The sequence below is a fragment of the Carya illinoinensis genome, chromosome 13 (assembly GCF_018687715.1).
Source record: "Carya illinoinensis cultivar Pawnee chromosome 13, C.illinoinensisPawnee_v1, whole genome shotgun sequence".
Classification (NCBI taxonomy): Eukaryota; Viridiplantae; Streptophyta; class Magnoliopsida; order Fagales; family Juglandaceae; genus Carya; species Carya illinoinensis.
In genome coordinates this window covers 6967967-6991471 of record NC_056764.1, presented here as the reverse complement: position 1 = coordinate 6991471, position 23505 = coordinate 6967967, and the positions used below count along the sequence as shown (strand labels likewise).

General features: G+C 38.1%; 3 protein-coding genes and 1 pseudogene across 3 annotated transcripts; 2 read left to right on the top strand and 2 right to left on the bottom strand.

Moving 5' to 3' along the window:
• Positions 1–636: 636 nt before the first annotated feature.
• On the bottom strand, positions 637–9194 carry LOC122290892. The gene is made up of 5 exons (XM_043098573.1): positions 6622–9194; positions 6449–6536; positions 5569–6343; positions 1663–1715; positions 637–939 (listed from the first exon to the last, which is right to left on the bottom strand). The coding sequence occupies exons 1-5, from the start codon at positions 9192–9194 to the stop codon at positions 637–639; spliced, it is 3792 nt and encodes a 1263-aa protein (XP_042954507.1).
• A 3534-nt stretch (positions 9195–12728) lies between these two features.
• LOC122290890 lies at positions 12729–13725 on the top strand (annotated as a pseudogene).
• A 2309-nt stretch (positions 13726–16034) lies between these two features.
• LOC122292919 lies at positions 16035–17078 on the top strand. Its single transcript, XM_043101480.1, has one exon. The coding sequence runs from the start codon at positions 16139–16141 to the stop codon at positions 16607–16609; it is 471 nt and encodes a 156-aa protein (XP_042957414.1). The 5' UTR covers positions 16035–16138; the 3' UTR covers positions 16610–17078.
• Positions 17079–17614: 536 nt separating this feature from the next.
• On the bottom strand, positions 17615–20240 carry LOC122290889 (cation/H(+) antiporter 4-like). The gene is made up of 3 exons (XM_043098572.1): positions 19992–20240; positions 18800–19804; positions 17615–18715 (listed from the first exon to the last, which is right to left on the bottom strand). Exons 1-3 carry the CDS (start codon positions 20238–20240, stop codon positions 17615–17617), a joined length of 2355 nt encoding a protein of 784 aa, XP_042954506.1.
• Between the last annotated feature and the right edge of the window lie 3265 nt (positions 20241–23505).

Sequence of the window (23505 nt, the reverse complement as noted above, 5' to 3'; positions counted from 1 at the left end):
ATGCCTCCTCATGCGAATCAAATTTCTTGTAATGTTTGTGTAATTCATAGTGGTAAGCGTTGTACCTATCAGCTAGTGTGTTTACTACAGCTTCGCGATGATTGTCTCTACTCCAATCCAACACGAAGTCAGCCTGCATAGACATAGTAATAAATGATCACATTCAAACTGTCATTCGAAATGTACTATAACCAAGTTGTTCATAAATAACAACATAAACCACAAATTTGGGAACCCCTACTCTAACACGATTGATGAGCTCGTGCTTCTCCTTCTCATCTATCACACTCCAACTTGCATGTCTTATATCAGCATGTACTCTTATAATCCAGCTCACCCGACTAGTGAATATTGTGGCATTTTCGCATGATGGGCCTCTATGCCCATCCTTTATATTTAATGGGATCTTCCGCATCTTTCATAACCTCTCAAACATAGTACCCTTAGCAGGCCCTCTGCCTCTTTTTTTAATGGGTGGCACTGTAACTGTGAATAACATAAAGAAACTAGTTAAATAGGGAAGCTGGTTCACTACTAAATACAACAAGTAGAACCAGCTTATTTACATGTTATGAATGCAAACCAAGCATACTATACTGACAAACCTGTGCTGTTGGCCCCCTCATTTCCATCCTGCTATTCAACTGCAGGTTGAGACTCTTCTATGCCCACTGCTTGTGGTGCTTCCTGTGAGGCATCAACATAAGTATCCTCCTCATCTCTTAGGCTACTCGGTTGAAGCACCAAATCTGGAACTTCTTCAGAAACTGCTGGTACTGCTCCAGTTGATGCATTAAATATGGGATTGACATAATCCCTTAGGCTCCTTGTTGGAGGCACCTGAACTGGAGCTTCATCACTAGGGCTCGCTACTATGAGCGGACGTCGAGGTCTAATTCTTCCCCTCCGGCCTCTTTTTCCAGATATCACCATTAATACCTACAATGTTTATTCCCATAAGTATAATATGTGACTTTTATTCCCATAAGTATAATATGTGACTGAATATATATTTGATAATCATGTATAAAGTAACAATATTTATCCCCTGCACCTAAATATTGTTGTTTCTTTTTCTTCTCTTTATTTATTCGGATTATGAAGCCACCATTACATTGTTGTAAGTAAATAAGGATGTTTGAAAGTGCCTGAAAATCTGCCATCGTGTCCTCAGGTTACAAAACTCAAATCATTTGTAGTTGACCCCTCTTTTTTTTTTTTAAATGTGAAAAGCTGGTCAACTTTTCACTGAAACCTGCAACAGGGGGAAAAATATTTCCCCCCTTTCATTTCCCAAACACAATGTAAGGCATCTATTCTCTCTAATTTTTACTAGTTATAATCTAGTACCCATTAGCTACTTATTTGGAACTACATTGCTGCCCCTTTTCACATGACAAATATACTTAACACCTTGGATGCAGTTGGAAGATCAAAAAAGATACACCCTATACTGTAAACAGTTCAGTTTAGCACTCAACTTCATGGATTATACCAGGAAGTTCAAACTATTCCAACCAAAGTTAGGAAGTTCAGGGTGTACTCTTAAAATCTCTGGACTTGTCACATTTTTGCAACTTTACTTTCTCGGCCAAAGTACCCATTATTTGCCAAAACAAACCCCAAGCACCTCAATGAGGTTTTGCTTTAAACAACTCTTACCCTGCCGGGTATGCAGCTAGCTTGAATGGCTTCACTTGCAACAGCAACAATGCCTGACAAGAACCCAACTAACATTAACCACTGGGTCTGAATCTGACTACCACCCCACCAAACTTGTTTGTACTCTGTTCTTCTAATTATGGGTAATATGCAAACCCATATGTTAATTATCCAAACAGGCAAAAAGTCAGATTTCCTACAATATATGAAAAGCGCATTGTACTATATCAACTTTCATAGCAACCTGAAAGCTTTAATCTTCTTTAAAAAGAGGCATTTTTGACATGAACATTATATGTCCCACAGAAAAACCATCATGCAAAAAAGACATTTGCTTAGTGGAAACTAAGGATGTGATTGTGGGGTGAAAATAGGGTTTACCTTTTCTGTCTTCAATATGTTGGTCTGTTTGGTTGCGAAGAGGAAGAGCTGTGTGCAGTCTTCAAGGTTTTCTTTCGAATCCCAGGCTTCAGTGAGTACTTATCAACATATATTCAGTGTGTACACCTTTTCTCATTGCTTATATGAGAAAAGCCCCACTGGAACCCAGAGCAAACTCTAAACTTTTCTGCCCTTAGGTACTCGGCCACTAATCTATGATGAAAAGCCAACTTCTGTCACTTCAGCCTCAGACACTGGCGCGAGCTCACATGTTTTCCAAAGTTAAAAGAACCGCCAGCACCATAAAAATTTTAGTTTCCCGCGTATGGACTTACAGCTTAGCCATGTGTCTAATTATATATGTGTACGTGGTTAAGTGTTATCTCAAGCACCTCGGCATTGGGACAGGGGCTGCCCAGCTTTGTATGTGGTGTATATTAAAACGTACTGGGTTAGTATTTATGTGAGTTTTAATAATGAATCAGCCGCCAATGATATCTATTTCTTTTATTTAAGGCTGCAAGCAACATGCTTTATACAACTAAACACCTTTTTTGGCTGGCCATGATAACCGGACTTATGTATATTATCACGGTGAGTATCTTGTCAGGATGTTGTTGTTGTGTCCATACAATTTGGACACAAGGCCAAATCTATTAAATATTGCTGGGCCCCAGTTGGCATAATCATTTATATAAAACAAGTATTTGAGTCACCACTTTTTCTGCCCAGTTTACATTATATATACCTCTGATGAGACGTTAGTTGATTCAAGTCAAGACTTATCTGTTTGGACACCACTTGTCTAAAAGCCTCAAAATTTACTCCCGTGGGACCCATTGGCATACAAGGTGCACTTAGTGTGTGTTTTGGACACCACCTTTTGTAATATGTTTAAAAGTAATTTTTTGGACTTGTCCCTTGGCATATAACAAATCTACCAAGGTCCTGTTTCGATTATAAACTTTGGTAAAATGCTTGCTATATCTCATTATCAACCTATTCTACTATAACACATACACGTATACCCATGCACCATGCTTGTTTAGCCATTCCGGTGCCTTATACCATCATCACTACCACTGCATTTGAATTGTTTTAATGTAATTTAGATAAGCGTAGTTCACATTACGTAAGTCAGCCACTTATGGAAGTAAAACCCTCTTCGAAATATTAGTTTATGCCTAATTTTTTTAGATGCTATTCCAATTCCCTTTTAGCTCGATTTATCAATGTAACGTATAACACATTTAACTTTCCAGGTTTATGCCTTTTTTCCAATATGTCCGATACATCGACCGTTTACCGCGCTGTAAAATTATGACTTTGGAATCTATTTACATCTAAGATAGCCCAATCATGGTGAATACATGTCCATTATATGGCAGATAACATGTAAAATAACAGTCTTAACAACCTTGCAATTCAGTCCAAAGTTGAACAGGCTTTGTATTGGTGTGCGCCTTTTTTATAACACTTCCATTTCATGCCTTTACCATACTGATAATATCATAATTACCAAGTATATCTTCAGTTTTTGTTGGTGTTTACCTTATCCTCCTTTCATACGTACCCTTTTAATCTCAGTAGGTTTGTACAAAACTAACATTAATAAATTCCTTTTATTAGGTCTATTTCATGTAGGGCATGCAGCTACTATCATAGCAGTATGTCATAGTAGCAACAGTTACCTTATCCCCCTTTCATGCCCTTTTAGCTCAGTTTATTGTACAAAACTGTGGTAGCAGTATATTAATGTTTGAATTATTAACCTTATCCCCCTTTCATGCCCTTTTCGATCAGTTTAATTGGACAAAACTAATCTAATTGAACTTTTTGTACGCTCAAACTTATATTTTCATCCAAATGTTACACACTCAACTTGCCCAATGTTTGCTCACACCATTTAAATTTTTCTAATCCATTTTCTACTCTGCCATTTACTATGGTGAATGCTATGACAATGGTGGTCAAAGACTTCCACCATTGGCTGCATCTTTCCCACGTACATCGCATTGAGGTCATCTTTTATGCTGCATGCAGTCTCTACTAGTTCTTCTAATTATTTCTTGACTACTGAGGCAATGCCTACTTTAGCTAATCCAATGCCCTGTATATAACAGGTTTCCAATACATGCTACATCCATTATTTCAATGATATCTGTTGGTAACTGATTTGACATTGTTCAGGTCTGAAAATGGTGGAGACAGTGAGTAATTTTAATTGAAAGCAGCATCCATTCCAACATTTTGCAGAGGCTTTTTATGTAAAATCAACCAACTGTGCTCCACCACAAACCACTATGTCATTAGGCTTCCGTGTAAGATTTATTTGAACTACTCGATGTCATTGAGTTAGATGGGACAACATATTCCAGATTATTATACATGTTTTTGTCAGCAACATATTATTCTATACAGTTGGATTCATCAGTCCAACTGTATAGAATTGATCCGGTCATTTTATAAGGGAGTGAATTTGGTCAGTAAACTGATATCCACATTGGGATGCCTGTACCAGATTAATAAAATAAAAATAACGCAGATCTGAATCTTATTATGCTTCCATCTGTATTTCATAACCAACACTAAATCTGTAAAGGGCTCAGGTATTCAGTGTGACCTTTCAACCAGGGATAATTTTTCTAGCGGAAACTAGTTGGTTTTCCAACCCCTTCACTCGTGAATATGTTCTAGACCTTCTGCTAATTTCCTGCCCAGCTTATATTCAAAGCACCAAAATATGATGTCAGACCATTTCCACCAGTGGTCTGCTTATATCTTAATGTAGATGGATATAAGAGGCAGTGCATCTGTATTTCATGACCTTTTCTAGTTACTGAGGGGTTTACAACTTAGTGTCTGTTTTGGACTCCTCTTTCTGGAAAGTGAATGTATGGTCATGGTTAACAAGTATTTAAATAAGACTAATAATCAAATCTATGAAAACAGGCAATTGGGAGAAAATTTGCACAAGCATAGCATGGAAGATCATAGGCATGTTATATTCCAAAATCATGTCTAGTATAACAAGCAACATTCAGCATATACGAAATGGGATAACTAATCCTCTGATTACCAAATTTTCCTCATTCCAAGTCAAAGTAGAGAGAGCAACCACGCTGGACCACTTCTTCATCTGTCTTATGCTTCACACGGGCGTACAGTTTGTGCTCAACTGTTCTTGGAAGAAAGAACAGTCAGGTGCTGTCTGCAAACGGAGGAAATAAAAACAGATGTCAAGCACCAATAAAAATCAAGATACAATATATAAGATTATGTAGGTACATGATAGTACTATAATAGAATGGTACGAAAAGCTTGTGTGTCAAACATCTTTTTCTCCTAATTTGCATGTATTCATGAAAACAACAATGGAAGCATTTAATGCCATTTCAATAGCTATGTAGAATTGATTAACATAAGCCTCCATTAATTAGAGACTACATGCATTAAATAAAAGGAGATGATAAACCATCAATCTAAAATAGTCCAGGCAATGGAATTGAGGTTTTAGATCAATACCATCGCTATCCACAGCAGGCATGTTCTCCATATCAAATTGTCGGTTAAGGTCTTCATCATCAACACAATCCTCATCGTCAGTTTCTCTACACAATTGTTCAGGTGACATGGTTGACGAATCAACCGGCAAGTTGTCTGAATCTCCTCGGGTCAGTGGATTGAGCGTCTCTGGGCTAGTTTCATTAACTGAGACATAATGAATAACATCAGTATCACTCTCATCTTCAGTTTCAAGAGTGTCCGACCCATCATCGTCATCATCAGCATCATCATGCACGTCCGAGGTCTTGTGGCGAATATTATAAACATTCCTATTGGTTATCTTGTGTACCGCATGCCAACTTCCCCCCCAATTCGGGTCCTTGATGTAGAATACTTGCAACGTTTGGCAAGCGAGGGCAAACGGCTCATCTTTATACCATTGCCTAGAAGTATTAACACTCGTAAAGTGGTCCCCAACATGTATCCCCCTTCTTCTATCACCAATGTCCCACCAATCACATTTAAACAAGAAACACTTACGCCATCCCATATAGCGTAATTCTATGATGTCTTGCAACACGTCGTAGAAGTCAATAGGCACTCCTTCATGGTCGCCATGAACAACAACCCCACTGTTTTGGGTGCGGTGACGCCCTTCAAGCTCCTTTGTGTGAAATCGAATTCCATTCATTATACAACCGGCATATCTCGCCACCAATGGATCTGGCCCACATGCTAAAGCAAATATGTCATCGGTCACCGCGGGGGGAGTCATTGCATGCAACTCGGCAATCTAACATTAAAGTATTTGACATGTCATTACAGTAATATAGAAAGTGACGTTATCACCTAAATATAAATGGAAATGATTGGTAAATGAAAAAAGAGAATAACATACACGTGTTCTGAACCACATTGGGAATTGCATTTGGTGCCTATGCTCGAAGTTACTTGGGTCCTCTTCTTGCATATTGTTACGGTGGTCCCTACAAAGATTCATGCTTTAATAACGTATTCAACATGACGTACACGAAGTAGAATGTTGAACATGCTTTACAAGGGTGTACTTACTCTAAATAGTCCTCAATCTCCGGGCAATTATTAAGGACATACCACGTGGCCTTGGCCAACAGGGCTTCATCTAATTTTGAAATTTGGGCTGCCCCTAGAGGGCGAACCTTTTGGGAGAAAACCGATAAACTTGGCTCTAGGGAGCTCTGCCCAACTGTGTCAATGTTCCGTTCCTCTCGATTATGTCTAGTCTCGATATCATTCAAGTACATAGAGCAAAATGTCAGGCACTCCACATGCAAATATGCCTCTGCAATTGAGCCTTCTGGATGGGCTCTGTTGCGGACATACCGTTTGAACTTACCCATATACCTCTCGAAAGGGTACATCCACCTGTATTGGACAGGTCCTGCTAGCAAAGCCTCATCTGGCAGATGAATAGCAAGGTGCACCATGATATCGAAAAATGCAGGTGGGAATATCATTTCCAGTTTGTAAAGAATGATGGGAATATTAGCTTGAAGCCGTTTCAATACTATTATGTCTAGTGTTCGACCACATAATTCCTTGAAAAACGAACACAACTCTATTAAACATCGACGCACATCGGGTCGTAGGTACCCACCAATAACAACCGGCAACAAATATTGCATCAAGATATGACAATCATGACTCTTCATACCCATGATTTTTCCTTCAGAAACGTTGACACACCGGGCAATATTCGAGGCAAAGCCATCAGGAAATTTAACTTCTGACAAGCGTGCACAAAAACTCCTCCTCTCATTTACGTTTAACATATAACAACCAAGACTCATAGAAGTTTGATTACCATGATGCTGTAAATGTAATTCTTTCCTCAGTCCAAGATCTTCCAAATCCCTACGCGCAGTAGCGGTGTCCTTGCTTTTGCCTTCAATATTCATCAAGGTTCCCAAAACGTTATCACAAATATTTTTCTCAATATGCATGACATCCAAGTTATGTCTCAATCCCAAGTCTAACCAGTACGGTAGGTCAAAGAAGATACTTTTTTTTGTCCAGTTCAGTTCATTCGGTGTACGTTTCCTCTTCTTTAATAATTTACCAAACTGCACATTTGAGACCTCATGTAATTGCTCCATTAAAGCTTGTCCCTCCAGAATTTTCGGTTTGAGACGGTGTTTGTCCTTACCATTAAAAGCTGCCTTTTTCCTTCTCCAAGCATGATCTAGCACCAACCACCGACGATGACCCATATAACAATGTTTCTGGCCATTCACAAGCCACAAAGAATCTGTTTCTAAGTTACATGTAGGGCATGCCAACTTACCCTTTGTGCTCCAACCAGACAGATTTGCATATGCAGGAAAGTCATTGACGGTCCAGAGTAACGCAACCCTCAATTGAAAAGATTCTCGTTTGTATGCATCATATGTATGAATTCCCTCTACCCATAATTCTGTCAACTCATCTATTAGGGGACGCAAGAACACATCAATATCATTTCCCGGTGCCTTTGGTCCAGGGATCAATAATGACATCATCACATATGGATCTTTCATGCATAACCAAGGTGGCAAGTTGTACGGCACAAGTAGCACTGGCCAAATGCTGTACGGTTTACTCATATTATTAAATGGGTTGAACCCATCACTTGCTAGACCATGTCTAACATTACGAGGATCTTGAGCAAACCAAGGATGTTTGTTATCAAAATCTTTCCATACAGTAGAATCAGCTGGATGTCTCATGAAGTTGGGGTCGTCAACACGCTCTTCTACATGCCATCTCATGGATTGGGCAGTCTTTTTAGACATAAACAGCCTTTGCAACCGCGGCTTCAAAGGGAAATATCGGAGGACTTTTTGGGGTATCCTCTGTTGGTTAGTTGTACTTAAGGCCCACCTAGATGCATTACATTTAGGGCACTCGTCTTTATTAGCATGATCCTTCCAAAACAATGCACAATCATTTGGGCATACATGGATCTTTGTGTAACTAAATCCCAAACCCTGCTGTAAGCGGCGAGCATCGTGGTATGAGGCGGGGAACAGTGCTTGAGGAAATGCTGCTTGCAACAGCTTAATAACCATGTCAAAAGACTTCACAGTCCAACCCCCAACTATCTTTATGTGAAGCAACTTGACTATGAATGATAGTTTCAAAAAGTTGGTGCAGTTTGGATAAAGTGGCTTTCGTGCATTTTCCAGTAACTCGTCGAAATTACCCAGTATCGGAGCCTCAGCGGTGTGTCGTGACGGCCCGTCATCTACATAAAATTCTGTTCTACCAGAATTATCCATAAAGGATCCCACACGGATGTCATCTAACATCTCATCTACATCATCAATGTAGTCATTGTAGTTACCATCATCAGGAACTTGTTCATCAGAAAATGCGGCATCATTTTCTGTTTCCTCCTCGCCGTGGAAAATCCATGCAGAATAAGATGTATCAATACCTACGATGAACAAGTGATCCTGAACCAATGAAATGGGATGGAAAGTTCGATTTCGACATCTCCTACATGGACACCTAATGCAGTCTCTACCCGGTGAATGGGCCTTTGCCAGCTCTATGAAATGTTTGACGCCTTCAGTATATTCGATAGAACGCATTCTATCTTCAATATGCATCCAAGCCTTATCCATCTGTATGTGTGACAAGGAATGGTACGAGTTAACAAGGATATGAGAAAATTCTGGTTTGAATATGACGGTTAAAGAAAGCAAGTATATCTAATTATCATGAAACTAGTTGAAGGAAAGCCCCAACCAGCATGCGAAAGTAAATTCAAAGTTTCATTGGAGTGGTAAGATCGAGAGCAATACGTATGGATTTATAACTGTTAGTACATGATATTGAAGGGGGTAGCCAAAACTTTTTGGTGAACATTGGATGACTCTAACACGGTTGTTACTAAAGGCGGTGTCAGGATACCTGGTAAATGGGCTCAATCCTATTGGACACCACCAATTTAGTTTTATGGATGATATGCCCTACTCTCATAGATCCGAGTATACATCCAATATAGTGAACTGTGCATATTCTAAATTGCTCCTTACTATAATGAAGAAGAAAGAATGTTGTCAAGGAATACAACATTCCTACCCTCTCTTCTATAATTACCATACACCACATGTTCCAAAAAGTACATTTATATATATACATATAACTGGTTTATATGTACAACAACAGGCACATTTTATAAGAGTTTATCTATGAATAACACCTAGAAAATAAGAAAATTCGAAAAGTAATGCAATATACAGCTTAGATGCTAATGGCCTATATAGATGGTGGTATTAATAGTTTAATAAAACTTGCATTATCAAGTAGTGAAATATCCATAGTACAAGCAGATAAGGCAAGCATAGTAGGATTACAACAAGAGAGATTCTTGTAGCAAGCAGGTTTCATCTGCTATGGGAAGCAGATTTCTTAATTATAGAGTTCAGTTTTCCAGATTGATTTTTGTTGCATGTAAATGGCAAGTTCCAAACTAAACCATAAAGTTGCTATAATTTATGGGTAGACAAACAATGGGATATTTGTTCTCTATTCTCGCATGCACTACCTATCGAGATATCCATGAGCCCCTGCTGTATATGTCACCATGGGAAAAGAGGGTCCCATGCATATATTTCAGGACTGCAACTGCTTGGGAAGTAGATAGGCTTCAAATATTCCATGCAAAAGTTTACAGTTTCAAGGCCAAATGTTCTAAGTATCATGAAATTGTTCTATGAATGCAAATGCATTACGCACTAGTTATATGGCTCTGCTTGCTTACGTCATCAGTATATTTGCATTTAAACCTCACAAACTATACATTACTGTCAGCTGGAAAAGAGCTTTCAACTTAGATGTATGTTTTCAATTTGAGGAAAATCAGCCCCATGTACGACCTTATTTGGCTTGTAATAAATTAAAAAACCTTATATTACCTATTGGACAGTGGACATAACATAAACCAATATAACCCCCAGAAGACACTATTTTGGGGCTGTATCATAATGTAGCCTTATATTCAATATTATATGGGGTGTGGATTTGTAGAAACACCAAGGCTTTCAAGAGGGTTTACCTAATCCAATGTACTCTATGACTTCAAAATAGCTCCATTGAAGTCAGCAGTCCAATATGCATGGAAAGACATATAAACGTAAAATTGGGACAATCCATAAAATCTAGAAACTCTAATGTCAATGAAGGGGGACTTGCTACAGAAAATTCCTTTCTGGATTTCTATTTACATTTGGGAAAACTTTATGCGTTGGCTCCTTTTAGTCTCTACTAGGTCCATATTGCCCACACGAATTTGTCATGGGATTTTACAATATTCGTGGTAAAATCCCTTATTTTATGTAGTGTATATATAGTACAGTTAAGTGTCAAACTCCATGTTTCTTTGCCAAATTAAGTGCTGGCAGACTGGAGCCTGAAGCCAAAAATTAATGCCTCTCTTTTATAGTTTTTGTCTGCCTGTGTATTAATTTCTTTGCAAATATATTGTAGTAATTCCTACACACTACGTACTTAATGAAGGTATGTACGTACGTACGCAATGATTCATTATAAAAACAGGAAATTAATTAAGAAAGAAGTCAGAAAGAAAAAGAAGATCATGGCCGGCATCATGTATATATTCTACATGGTATAATGCATATAGAAGTAGTAGACAATATATTAATTAATTTCTCTACTCTCTGAACAAGAGGCGATATTTATGTATAAGGCCCTACAAACGGATCATTCGATCAATGAGACACGGTTTGATGGTGTTCTGGTGAAGATATCTATCTACATAGGAGCAGTACTTTAATTCCATATATATATATATAGATATATAGAGTAATATCTGAATTTGTGGTACTGCTTGCATGGGGACAGCCATTTAATATATTCCTAAAACACATTCAGCTCATGATGTCTTTTTGCTACTTGTCCTACGTAAACAAGGCAAACAAAAGAGTTTCCATGGCCTCAATGTTTCATGTGATTAAAGAAGTTCAGATGCTCCTAGCTATATATATTTATATATATATTGACTAGGTCAGACAATATATATATATGTGTATATATATATCATGTATAACAGCTTGACCATCATATATTTAATTATTCTAATGCTCAAGCTAGCTACTGGTTCTTCAACTTATATTATTCTTAATGTGAGTTGTAAATTGTAGTGCAATTGATCTGAAGGAATAATAAAGTCGACCCAAAAGTTGAAAAAATGCGTTGAGAAAAAGACAATACCATATTGAAACAAAGTGCGAAACCATCGAAGGAAACATGCATGTATGATTCTGCTAATGTGGTCTTGGTATGTGTGTTTGTTTCCAAATGAACACCAACAAGACCAGAAAAGATTGACAAAAGGGGAGATTATGAAGATGCTATAAATTCTTTGTAAGAAAAAAACAAAGTATAATAAATAGCTAGCTAGGTAGGCTGGGCCCTAGGCCGTGGATATTCATAACCAAGTTGCCTGAATTAAGTTTATATCCTTGTAGATACATAGCATCAGTACTAAAATATGGTCTAAATCAATCCAAGACATTGACAAAAGGGGGCAGTTTCTATTCATATACTGGTTTAAAAATTCAACTCCGGAAGCTTGGAAAACGCAGTCAGATAAAATATCAAGACAAGGTCTTTGAAAAAAATCAATAAACGTGGAGTACTGCAAGTTATTGCATGCTATGCTAGGGCATCTAGAAGGAGAGAATGTGGACAATTCTTTAAAGGACGGTAGGTTGATTCCCCATTTTTCTTGCTATTCTGTCTAAGGGGCTGGCATCTTCTAAGCCTTCAGAACTACTGAAGGACCCCCAAGAAAAAAGCCTTTCATAGATCTCAAAAGCAACCCAATATAATAAGGAAATAATTAATTAGGCTCTTGACCAAAGACACGGATTTTGAAGAATCAAAAGATACCCGGCCATCTTAATCCCTCCATCTTATTGCAGAAAGGATAAAGAAGAAAAGGGAAAAGATCCAATCTCTCTCGTCTTTGGTTCTATCCCCTTGGGTTACACTAAGGAATATCTATGAGTTATTCCCCACCTAGTGCCTCCAATAAATAGTCAAACCCCCAATTCGTGTCCCATATCCCAAATCTCAGCACTCACAATCTCTCTCTCTCTCTCTCTCTCTCTCTCTCTCTCTCTCTCTCTCAAATGGAAATGATAGAATACAGAGATGAGGAGGAGCTTTTGAATCTTAGCCTTGGAATTGTCACAGATTCAAGTGTTGAGAAGACAAGAAAGAGGAAAAGATCAAAGGATGCTTCAATTCCTACACATCCATTTGAAGGTTGTGATGGGAAGATATTCAGCCTCCTCCAAATGAGGGAAGAAATGCTAAAACTAGACCGCAAGAGACAAGCACCAGTAGAAGATGGAAATGGCCTCAACCTGATTCATTTGCTGCTCATAACAGCCACTGCAGTTGATCAAAACAAGGTGGGCTCGGCGTTGGAGAACCTGAATGAATTGTAGGGAAATGTGTCCTTATCTATAATCTCATTGCAACGAGTCGTGACCTACTTTGCAGATGGTTTGGCAGCAAGGCTTCTTACACGAAAATCTCCCGTCTACAACATGATCATGAAGGATCCTACAGATGAAGAAAAGTTTTTCGCATTTACTGATCTCTATCGGGTTTCTCCGTATTACCAGTTTGCTCATTTCACTGCAAACCAATCCATTATAGAGGCCTTTGAGGAGCAGGAGGAAACCAACCACAGAGCATTACATGTAATTGATTTTTATGACTTTTATATGGATGTCAATGGCCTTCTCTGATTCAGTCTCTTTCTGAGAAGGCATCCAATGGAAATCAAGTATCCCTCCGGATAACAGGATTTGGAAGCAGTTTGGAAGAACTACAAGAAACAGAAAGCAGATTGGTAGGCTTTTGTAACGGGGTTTCGGAACATGTAATACTTGGAATTCCAAGGATTGTTAAGAGGCTCTAGCCTCATTAACATAAGGAAAAAGAAGAACGAAACAGTTGCAGTAAATTTAGTTTTCTATAACATCACCATTGAATAATTATACGAAAGTTTCTGACACATTGAAAACTGTACATTCACTCAACCCCTCTATCGTAATCCTAGTAGAACAAGAAGGGAATATCAAGAATTTATGCTTATGGTCTTTAATTTTCTGCTAATATCAACTGCCAGAAGCAAAAAAAATTAGAGGCTGTTCTTGGAGCAGTTTAAGTCTTTATAAATTTCTGCTTATCATCAAATGGAAAATTCTACATATGGCAGTTGAATAAGCAGTTGCTAACACTAAACCATCATCCCAACCATCACAAAGGACATCTATGCTAGCATAGAATCCATATCACAAAGACAATGGTGTTTCTAAAGCAAGGTTATTGGGTTGAAAGTCAGGTCATTGTTCATAAACTGTACATGCTTCAAAGATATGGACATAATGTTTAAAAATTCAAATAATCATAATTTCTACCTCATAAATCATTCTTTTAATTTGTTTCCAAACAAATGTATTTAACTTGTTTAAAAGTATTTTAAACATAGGGTTACCAAACAATAAATAATTTTTTAATAATAAAACTTATTACTTAAGTTATAAGCCATAATTCCTAAAGATATAAGTTATATTTTCTTTCGTAATCCCAAACATGCACTTATTCATAGACTCTTGGTTTGTTCACTAACTTAGCTCCATCAAAGATATATATTCTCCACTGGGATCACTTGAAGTTGTTTCTCCATTTCGCATGCAGCAATCATGACCGTGGAGGGCACTGCAGGCACCACTGAAAGTTGTCTCAACACTTACTATTACAATTTTTGAAAGAAAATCCAACTTATTTGGCGGGAATTCGCTTTCTACACTTGTTTTGGGAAGATGAAATGGTATTTGATAAACTCTACTGTGTAGCTTCTAATATAGGATTCAATGTAAATCATTTTAACAAAGTCAATATATCTTATATATTGATTTAACACAAGATGAAATATGTTCTTCCTCCTTTAATCAGACTAGTCACTTGGGCTGTATTTTAATTATATTTGAGGTCTTTTTTTATTTACAGGACTCACCCAAACTCTATAAGAACTTAGTTATAGAGTTTGATCTTGCACTTGAGCATGTCTCCAGAGTGAGATTAATTACCAGCACACAACCACTTGAGACGATGATATAATAATATAAAAGTGCTCGATCTAAAAGCCTCAATTCATACAGAGTAGCATTTTCTTTGTTCGGTTCTTTACTTTAATTAACCTATCTTTAGTTCAGATCACTTCAAATTTTCCTTAATTTGAAGTGATGATGATCAAGAAGTTTTCCAACATCCCTCTCTTCCAACCAAATTATTATTGGAAAATATCCTGAAAGATCATTGTGCAATATGTTGTGATACTTCATTGATCTCTTGATGGAAATGACAGTACATAACAAAATAATAGGGACAATCTCTTACAAAAAGGTCAAAAGGGTGTTCATTTCTCTCTAAATAATAGCTGGGATCGATGAAATCTGATGGGTTTTTATCAAATCCATCTCTTTTCCAAAGAAGCATACAACTTCAAATAGGTTCAACCTTGTCTGGTTATCATTTAATTAATACGGTAGTATCCATCAAACACAACTTAAGGAAATCATATTACCTAAGCAGAATTTCTATTAGATTCTATCCAACAATTCAAGAACGTTCTTGAATTCGCCTAAAGAAAGGAAATTAAAATTTGGATTTGGCATTAAACCCCAAACCTACTTATGTATAGTTATGGCTAAACATAATACAGCTCCAAAACTGTGAAGAATAAACCGGACTCATGAACCAGAGATAGACAGACACAGAGAAAAGTCCAACGATTTACCAGGCGGAAAGGGATACGGCGAGCCAAATTTGAGAAGAGAACACGCCCCTTCGTGCGTGGCGTCAACTGGCGGCAGAAGAGAGGAACAGGGCGGCAACTGTCGGCAGCGACTGGACGTACGTTGAAGGAGGCCGATGCAAGCAACCCACCGGCGTTGATTCCACCAGATGAGAGTATTCAAAGGACGTGGGGGATTTTGCAGGTTGGGGGTCGGGGAGTAAATGGGTGATTTCCAATATTGGTACGTCTGGAAGAGGCAAAAGACTTAATTGCCAATTGCCAAAGCTTTTAACACGACATATATGTTGTCATTGAAGGCCACATTTACCCACGACTTATGGCTCGCCGCACGCAATCTGGTGACATTTGGAAAAACTTTACCTGACGGTGACTTTTTGTGTCATAAGCTTCATATTGCCCACCAGCAGTTGTCATGGGATAATAAATTCGTGGTAAAATCCCTTATTTCTTGTAGTGCCAGATAGGACACAGTCGTCATTTTCAATCAATAATAATAATAATAATAATAATAAGTTGATCTGCTTTGTTCATATGTGTACGGCTGTTCCTATATAACACATTTTCCATCCCCTAGCTTTTGTCACACTCATGATTTGTATACCAGGAGATCATCCAGTACTCAGAAATAGTTCCAAAACCGTTACATATACAAATTATTAGAGAATTCAACCCATCTCTCTCTATACATATATAGGCTGATCAGAGATGGGTAACAGTTTAAGGTGTTGCTTGGCTTGTGTTCTTCCCTGTGGAGCCCTGGACTTGATCCGTATCGTCCATTTGAACGGCAACGTTGAAGAGATTGCTAGACCAATCACAGCCGGTGAGATCCTTCGGGCTAACCCAGATCACGTCCTGACCAAACCCTGCTTTCAAGGCGTTGTACGTAAAATCTTGATCATGTCGCCGGATTCTGAGCTCAAGAGAGGAAGCATATACTTCTTAATCCCGGTTTCCTCCCTGCCCGAGAAGAAACAAAGTGGTAACGTCAACCCCAACAAATCCTCCAAGAGGAGCAAAAAGTACTGCAGCCCTGATGTCGTCTCAGGTGGCTTTGTTCGTTATCCAGAGCCGGATTTCATTTCCGAAAAGAAATCTTCACGTCGGAATCGTAGGACTAGTACTGGCCGAGTTGGAGTATGGCGGCCACATCTTGAGAGCATCTCCGAGGACTAACAACGTCTTCTGTACGTGTTTTACTAGTGCCGGGATCCGATTGCAATATCGCCGGTGACGATCAAAGTTGTTTTTTCAATGTACGTGGGGTTAATATTAGTTTTGTGTATATTTTTTTTTTCTTTACCATTTTGTTCTTCCGGATCTGCGCATGGCAGATCAGGATTCCATTTAATTCTCGAGAAAAACTAGGTCAGACAAATATTTGTACCGGAATGAAATTGTAATATTTTATAAACCTCAAGTTTTAAGATCATTGAGATCACGGGAAAACTGATCTGATCTGAACTTCCTAATGATCAAAGAGATCAAATACACGCAAGGCCATTGGACCCATTTGATTAATTACATGAATTATTTGATCCATGCATCAATAATTCGTCAATTTGTTCTAGGGTTCGTATCCAATTAATTGTGATCAATGGCACTGTAAAAAACATTGTTAGCCTTGATTTTACAAGAGAGCTCTGATCTCCAAGCCTTATATATTTGTCATTATTCTCTGGATATTTTTATAATTAGCATAAATCCAAATCCGATCCTCAAATAGCGACATCTCCGCCCAACATATCTATAAAATAAACGAATGCATGCGCAAGCTGGCGAATCTTGTTGAACATATATATATATATATATATATTTCGTTTTGTGTAACCTTCGGTCTTCACATGGATTCCCTCGTTTCTCTCTCCCACATTATACTAATTTATAAAAAATTCTAAACATAAGGTTACACACCACACTTTTTTTTTAACCAATGTTTGGTATATAAATAATGAGTGTTATAATTTAATTAATTTCAAAAGAATAAACTCAAAAATAATTTTTTAAAAATTTAAAAAAATTAAAAAATTATAAAAAATGTGGTGTGTTGGAGGTCATATACATAGCAAAGCTCTAATTTAAAACTTCACCAAAATTTTTTTAATATTTGGACCACAACGGCCTCCTCTTGTTTTAAGTCATGTTTGGATACCGCGTTAAGGTTGTGTTTGGTTTTTGTTGCTACTTCTGCTGCTGTACCACCAAAACGGATGTCCTGGTGTTGTTATCTGAGGTGGCAAGAAGATCTCCGATGACACCCAGCTCTGGGAATTCACTCCATTCTGCAAGCCCTGACGTTTGAGGGGACACTACATTGTGCCGCCTCCCAACTACAATAAGGTCGTACTCGTCTATCATAGAATGAATTATCAGTGCCGTCTGAGATCCATCTTCCACCATCTCCTCTATATACGTCACATATCCACCACTCAAATTGTTAAGTTTAACATCCTTGAGCACCTCATGGTCCAGCAAATCGTCCCAATCTCTAAACCCTTCACTCTCAGATGCAACAAAGTGAATCACAGTCAAATTGATGTTCATCATATCACTGGCCATGCGTTTCGCAAATGTTAATGCCTCTTGATCGTCACTCCCTCCTAAGAAGACCATTGCAACAGAATAAGATGAATCTGCTGGAATAGTTGAACGGCCACGATCAACAAGGATCCCCACGGAGCAAGGTGCTAATTCAAGGACACCGCAGTTCAGAGTCCTTATAGCACAGTCCTCCGATTCAACAAACCCATCAAGGGACCATTTCCGGTGGAATGGGAGTACTATGAGGGACGAGAGCTTGTCCAGTGCAAGAGTGCATACGTCTTCCTGCATGTACTTTGGTGGAGAGATGGCAGTGAAAACATGCAACAGTGATATGCCATCCAGATTGTCTTGTTTGAAGCGATTAAATGCGGTAATCACATTCTCTGAATAGGAAGTTTTGGAGAGAGTCTTTTTCTGCATTTGGTGTGAGATAAAAACGGGGGAGGCTCGGCCAACCAGTTTGATAAGGTGAAGAACATAAACAGTAAGGGGTCTTTGTCTTGTCGGGCCTGAAGCTTCCAGTAGTTTGATAACCGTAGGAATGTTGTCGGGTTTGTGGATGCAAACCAAGATGCGAAGCTCTGCATTGCGTCTGTTATGCATGATATCCCTTTTCTTGTAACCTGCATATTTCCTCGAAGGATCGTACAGGTACTTCACCAAGATTGGTGCAATAGTTGCATTAATTAGGATCGCAACTATCGATAAAGAAAGCGACTTGTCTGGTATAAGGTTGACCTAGTTATGTTTATTGTTGTTTGGTTAGACAAAGAATCCATTATTCTAGCATAAAAGCAAAGGAGAAAATAAAGATATAGTCACCTGTTCATCTCCGAATGTTGAATATAAGCTGAGCTGAAATTCACCTTTGAAACTCAAAATGAGAGCAAGTGCTAGAGAATCATTTATGGGCATTTTGGAGTACAAGAGAGGAATCAAACAGGCCACGATTTTAGCAGCAAAAGTCGCGATAAGGAGGATTATATCGAAGGTCAGCAAGTTGGTATCGAGGCTGATTAAACGCAGATCTGCCTTCATAGCACATGTAGTTACAAAGAGTGGAAGAAGCACATGCTCGGTGAAGCAGTTGAACTTGTTGACAATGGCAGATCCTAAAGGCGGTCCATCTGGTACCACCAAACCGAGAAAAAAAGGTCCAAAGACAATAGTCAAATTAAACGAATGAGAAAGCAAGCCACAAACAAGCATCAGCAGCATGATGATGTGAATGTATACGGTTTTGACAGGCCTTCCTTTGGGTGTTTGCTTGACTATCCAAACCATTGCGGGTCGAAAAACAATTACAAGGGTTAAGATATAGATAATGGTTGATCCTCCACTAAAAATAACATCAAAATTACCCTTCTCCAGGCCATTTATACTCAATATGGCAAGAACAATAAGAAGCAAGCCAATCGCGTCGGAAACCAATGCTGCAGATAGGCCTAATTGACCAAGTTCAGAGTTCAAGATCTTGAGGTTCTCAAGAAGGTAAACAACCACCGGAAATGGAGTTAAACTATGAAATGATGTCAGATATGGAATACTATATGCTTCTTCTTTGGTGAGGCGCCAAGATCTTTTAAGGCACACTCCAAGTGACGTGCCAATTATCAAAGGGAACAATATGCAGGCAATACCAGTATATAAGGCTTTTCTTCCCATCCTTTTTAACACTTTCATATCCATTTTCACTCCGCTCAAATACAAAAACAGTACGTGACCAAAGGCAGCCAGCATACCAATTATTTCTTGACTTCTAACGTCAAACAAGATCTTGAATGGTTCAAAGCGCCCAAGTAGTGATGGACCGAGGATTATGCCCGCCTGATTCACAAGAAGAATCTTCAATTCATTAGTCTCGTACAAACGTAGTCTCATACACACACGCACACACACTTATATATTGAATTAGTACTGGGAGTGTATATGGATATATATAGAAAAGACCATATTATAAACATGTTCAAGTAAGATATATATTGAAGTGGATCAAGAGATCAGCAGGACATACAATAATTTGGGAGGTAAATTGAGGGACTCCATATGGCCTAAGAATGTAATGGGAGGCATGCGTGATTGCAAAAATAATCATCATCTGCAGCTCAAGCTGTGGAATTGAAAACATATTCCCAGAATGAAACCAGTTCCATAGGCCTGGCGAATGGACCTTATAGGGAACTTCAACACATTCGCTTATGGTGATCATGCTTGAATTTGGAAATGAAGTTGCAACATCTAGCGACTGTATCATGCTGGTCATGTTTGCCCGTCTTAGTCTTTACGTTCTTCACACAGTGAAAAATGGGGTAGAAAGAAAGAGATGTAAAAGGTGGATTGACAAGGAAATTCAATCCGGCCGGCCAATAAGCCACGATTGAATCTATTGTCTGTTTAGGGGAAAGTACGGCCTATTATATATAATAAATTAAACTAAATTCCTATCCTTGGGGACAAAAATTAGCTCATTATATCAATATGCATCATCTCATGATGGCTTTGCATACTATTCACATTCACTATCCAGTAACAGAATTGATCGTGTTGTACCAAATTCAGAAGCTGTTTGGGGTAATCAAACGGTACGGTAGTCAGGAACCGCTAGCCATAAAAACGAGATGATCATATAGGAAACGGAAATATTGATGATGTTCGTATAATTATCCTGAAATGGCCAGGTAGTTTTAGTTCTCAGCGGGACACATATATACATGATACATGACAGAGATTTTGAAACCTCCTAACCCCAAATATTTGCGTCAATAAAACAACAGCGTTATGCCATCTATCTATTTATGACACATTATAATTTATCTTCGTCATGTTAAATAACCATAAATTTATTTGTTTAATTTTTTTTGAAGGAAATAAACGAAAGTTAAAGGAATTTGTTAAATAACACATTATTTAACTAACACATTATTTATTTTCGTCATGTTAAAGGAATTTGTTTAATGTGATGATAAAATGATTAATTCCAGCATTTATCCAACAAAGCCTTTTATGTCAGCATTTGTTCATTTATGGTATACAGTAATGTGAGATTATTTGAAGATGCATGAGAAGGAAAATGCAGAGATGAAGGAAATGTTTATTACCACTAGCCAGAGAGTGTCATTTACGACTTATACATGGGCGTCTATATAGAATGACAGCTACATGTATATCACAACCCACTTTATTGACAGTGAGTGGACGTTGCAGAAGTGGATTATTGGCTTCAAACAAATTGTTGATCACAAGGATTTATCAATTGGGCTGGAGATGGATGACTATATAAATGATTGGGGAATTAGAAAAGTGCCTTTTATGAGAGTTGAAAATGCCAGTGCTAATGACACTGCAATTGATCTGTTTAAGCGGAATACGATGGTAAAAGAGGATATCATTTGTGAGCATGAGTTTATCCATGTTCGATATTGTGCTCATATCATCAACCTCATAGTTGCTGAGGTATTGAAGGAGGTTGATGATTCCATTACCAAAGTAAGCCACCTTGTGAGATATGTGAGAGCTTCCCTCCAAAGGCTTGACAAATTTAATGTAATAGTCGAATAGCTTGAGATCACATGTTCTAATATGTTGTGCTTGGACGTTCCGACTCGATGGAACTCTACATTCATGATGTTAGATGTGGTGCAAAAGTACCAAAAAACATTCGAGCAGATGGAGATTGAGGATGGGGCCTTAAGGTATGCTTTACTGGAGTTAGTAGGGAGAGAAGAGGTTTGGTGCACCAGACACAATTGATTAGGCCAATGTGAAGTATTGTGTTGAATTTTTGAAATTGTTTTATGATATAACTTTGCGGATACCTGGATCCACTACTGCACACTTGACTTTGACGAGCTCTCGGGGTTTCATGACCACTTGTTTAAGAGTTGTGCTGACACTATGAGATTGTTATTTGCTATGATTATGAAGAAGAAATCTAAATATGATAAATATTGGAGGAATGTTCATTGGGAAAATAAATAGGTTATTATTTGTGGCTGCAATCCTTGAATCTCAATATAAGTTGGTCATTATAGAATTTTGAATTAGGGACTTTCGACTTCCTCAAGAAAGAGAAGGCTGAAGAGTTTATTAGAGAGCTGAAAGGTGATATTGATGACTTATATAGCCATTACAACAATAGTGGTCAGTCTTTAACCGCAAGTGGTAGCTCCTCACACCCAACCAGCTCGGCATCTTCCTTAGATGACACACATGCACAAAGTTAATTTCTTTTGGTGCGGTGGTATCATCTAAACTGTGTATCGAGGAATATTATATAGTATAGGTTTGAGGTTGAGCATTATTTTATGAAAGATTTTGAGGCACTAGTGATGCATTTCATTTCTTAACTTAGTGGAATTTTAATTCCACCAAGTTTTCAGTCCTTTCTTGGAAAACCTGAGATGTGCGTTATTTCTGTCACTACGATTGCCTCTGAGTTGGTGTTTAACACCAGAGGTTGCATATTGGATGCTTATAGAAGTTCATTGACATCGAAAATCGTGGAGGCCCTCATTTGCACACATAACTGGCTAAGTAAAATGCCCATTGGACTATATACCGTTGATGCCGAGACCTATAGGTTTGAATTGGGTAACTTTATATGCTTTTAAATGATTATTTAAATATTTTTAATGTTTTTTGTAGACCTAATAGTGAACCCTAGCATAATTACAAATGACTGAGAGTCTTACATGGATGATGAGTTGTGTTGTAGTGATGCTATTTAGGTACTATATTTGAATCATTTGATCTAGATCAGAGGAATGATATGGAGATAATATTGTTGACCATTTCATAGTACATATTTTTAATCTATTTTTAGATGTATTATTTTGCAGATAAAAGCTGTTAAGGACGACTGACTTCAAGAGCCTTTCTCGAGTTTAATTTATATTGTCATATTGTGTTTGTCATTGTGCAATAACTTCTTTGGTTGTGTAATGTAAATAATTTAATCATTATATTTAAGTTTTTTAATTACTTTTTACAGCATTTTTTGGAAATTGGAAGCCCATTAGGGTGTTGGTATTTTTTTACAGTATTTTAGATGCCCAAAAATCATAATGGGCCTTCGAAAGTAGGTCCCGAGATTCAGAATTGGGCATTGGGCCTTTGAAAGTGGGCCCAGGGATTCAGAATTGGGCCTTGACCCAATCACACTCCGATCAGAGTCGAACTCCAACTCTGATTATAGTTGGAGTTAGAGTACATGTTGACCTCCAACTTTAGTTGGAAGTGGCCACTCCGACTTCGTCGGAGTCGGAGCCCACCCCTACATGTAAAACACAAGAAGAAAAGCCAAAAAAGGGTGTTTTTTCATAATACTTTTTTGATATAGAAAATTTCAGCCCCAACTCTAACAAGGTAAGGAGTAAACTATATTGCAGGAAATTTATCACTACTCATAATAGGAAATGCGCAAAAGAAGTGTAAAAAGATATAGAATGGGCGCACTCTCTAGTACTTTTGCAGATAAAGACGAAGACTGTATGTCCTGGTTTTATTTATAATCGTGTTATTCTAGATGC

Bases quoted from the DNA above. Each gene is read 5' to 3' on its own strand.
- LOC122290892 (XM_043098573.1), bottom strand. From the start codon at position 9,194: ATGGATAAGGCTTGGATGCATATTGAAGATAGAATGCGTTCTATCGAA. The intron at 6,537-6,621 runs GTAAGTACACCC...GAATCTTTGTAG, and splicing joins GAGATTGAGGACTATTTAGA to GGACCACCGTAACAATATGC. The intron at 1,716-5,568 runs GTATTGATCTAA...GGTTCTTGTCAG, and splicing joins GCCTGCTGTGGATAGCGATG to GCATTGTTGCTGTTGCAAGT.
- LOC122292919 (XM_043101480.1), top strand. From the start codon at position 16,139: ATGGGTAACAGTTTAAGGTGTTGCTTGGCTTGTGTTCTTCCCTGTGGA.
- LOC122290889 (XM_043098572.1), bottom strand. From the start codon at position 20,240: ATGACCAGCATGATACAGTCGCTAGATGTTGCAACTTCATTTCCAAAT. The intron at 19,805-19,991 runs GTATGTCCTGCT...CTTGTGAATCAG, and splicing joins AATTTACCTCCCAAATTATT to GCGGGCATAATCCTCGGTCC. The intron at 18,716-18,799 runs GTGACTATATCT...AAACATAACTAG, and splicing joins CAACATTCGGAGATGAACAG to GTCAACCTTATACCAGACAA.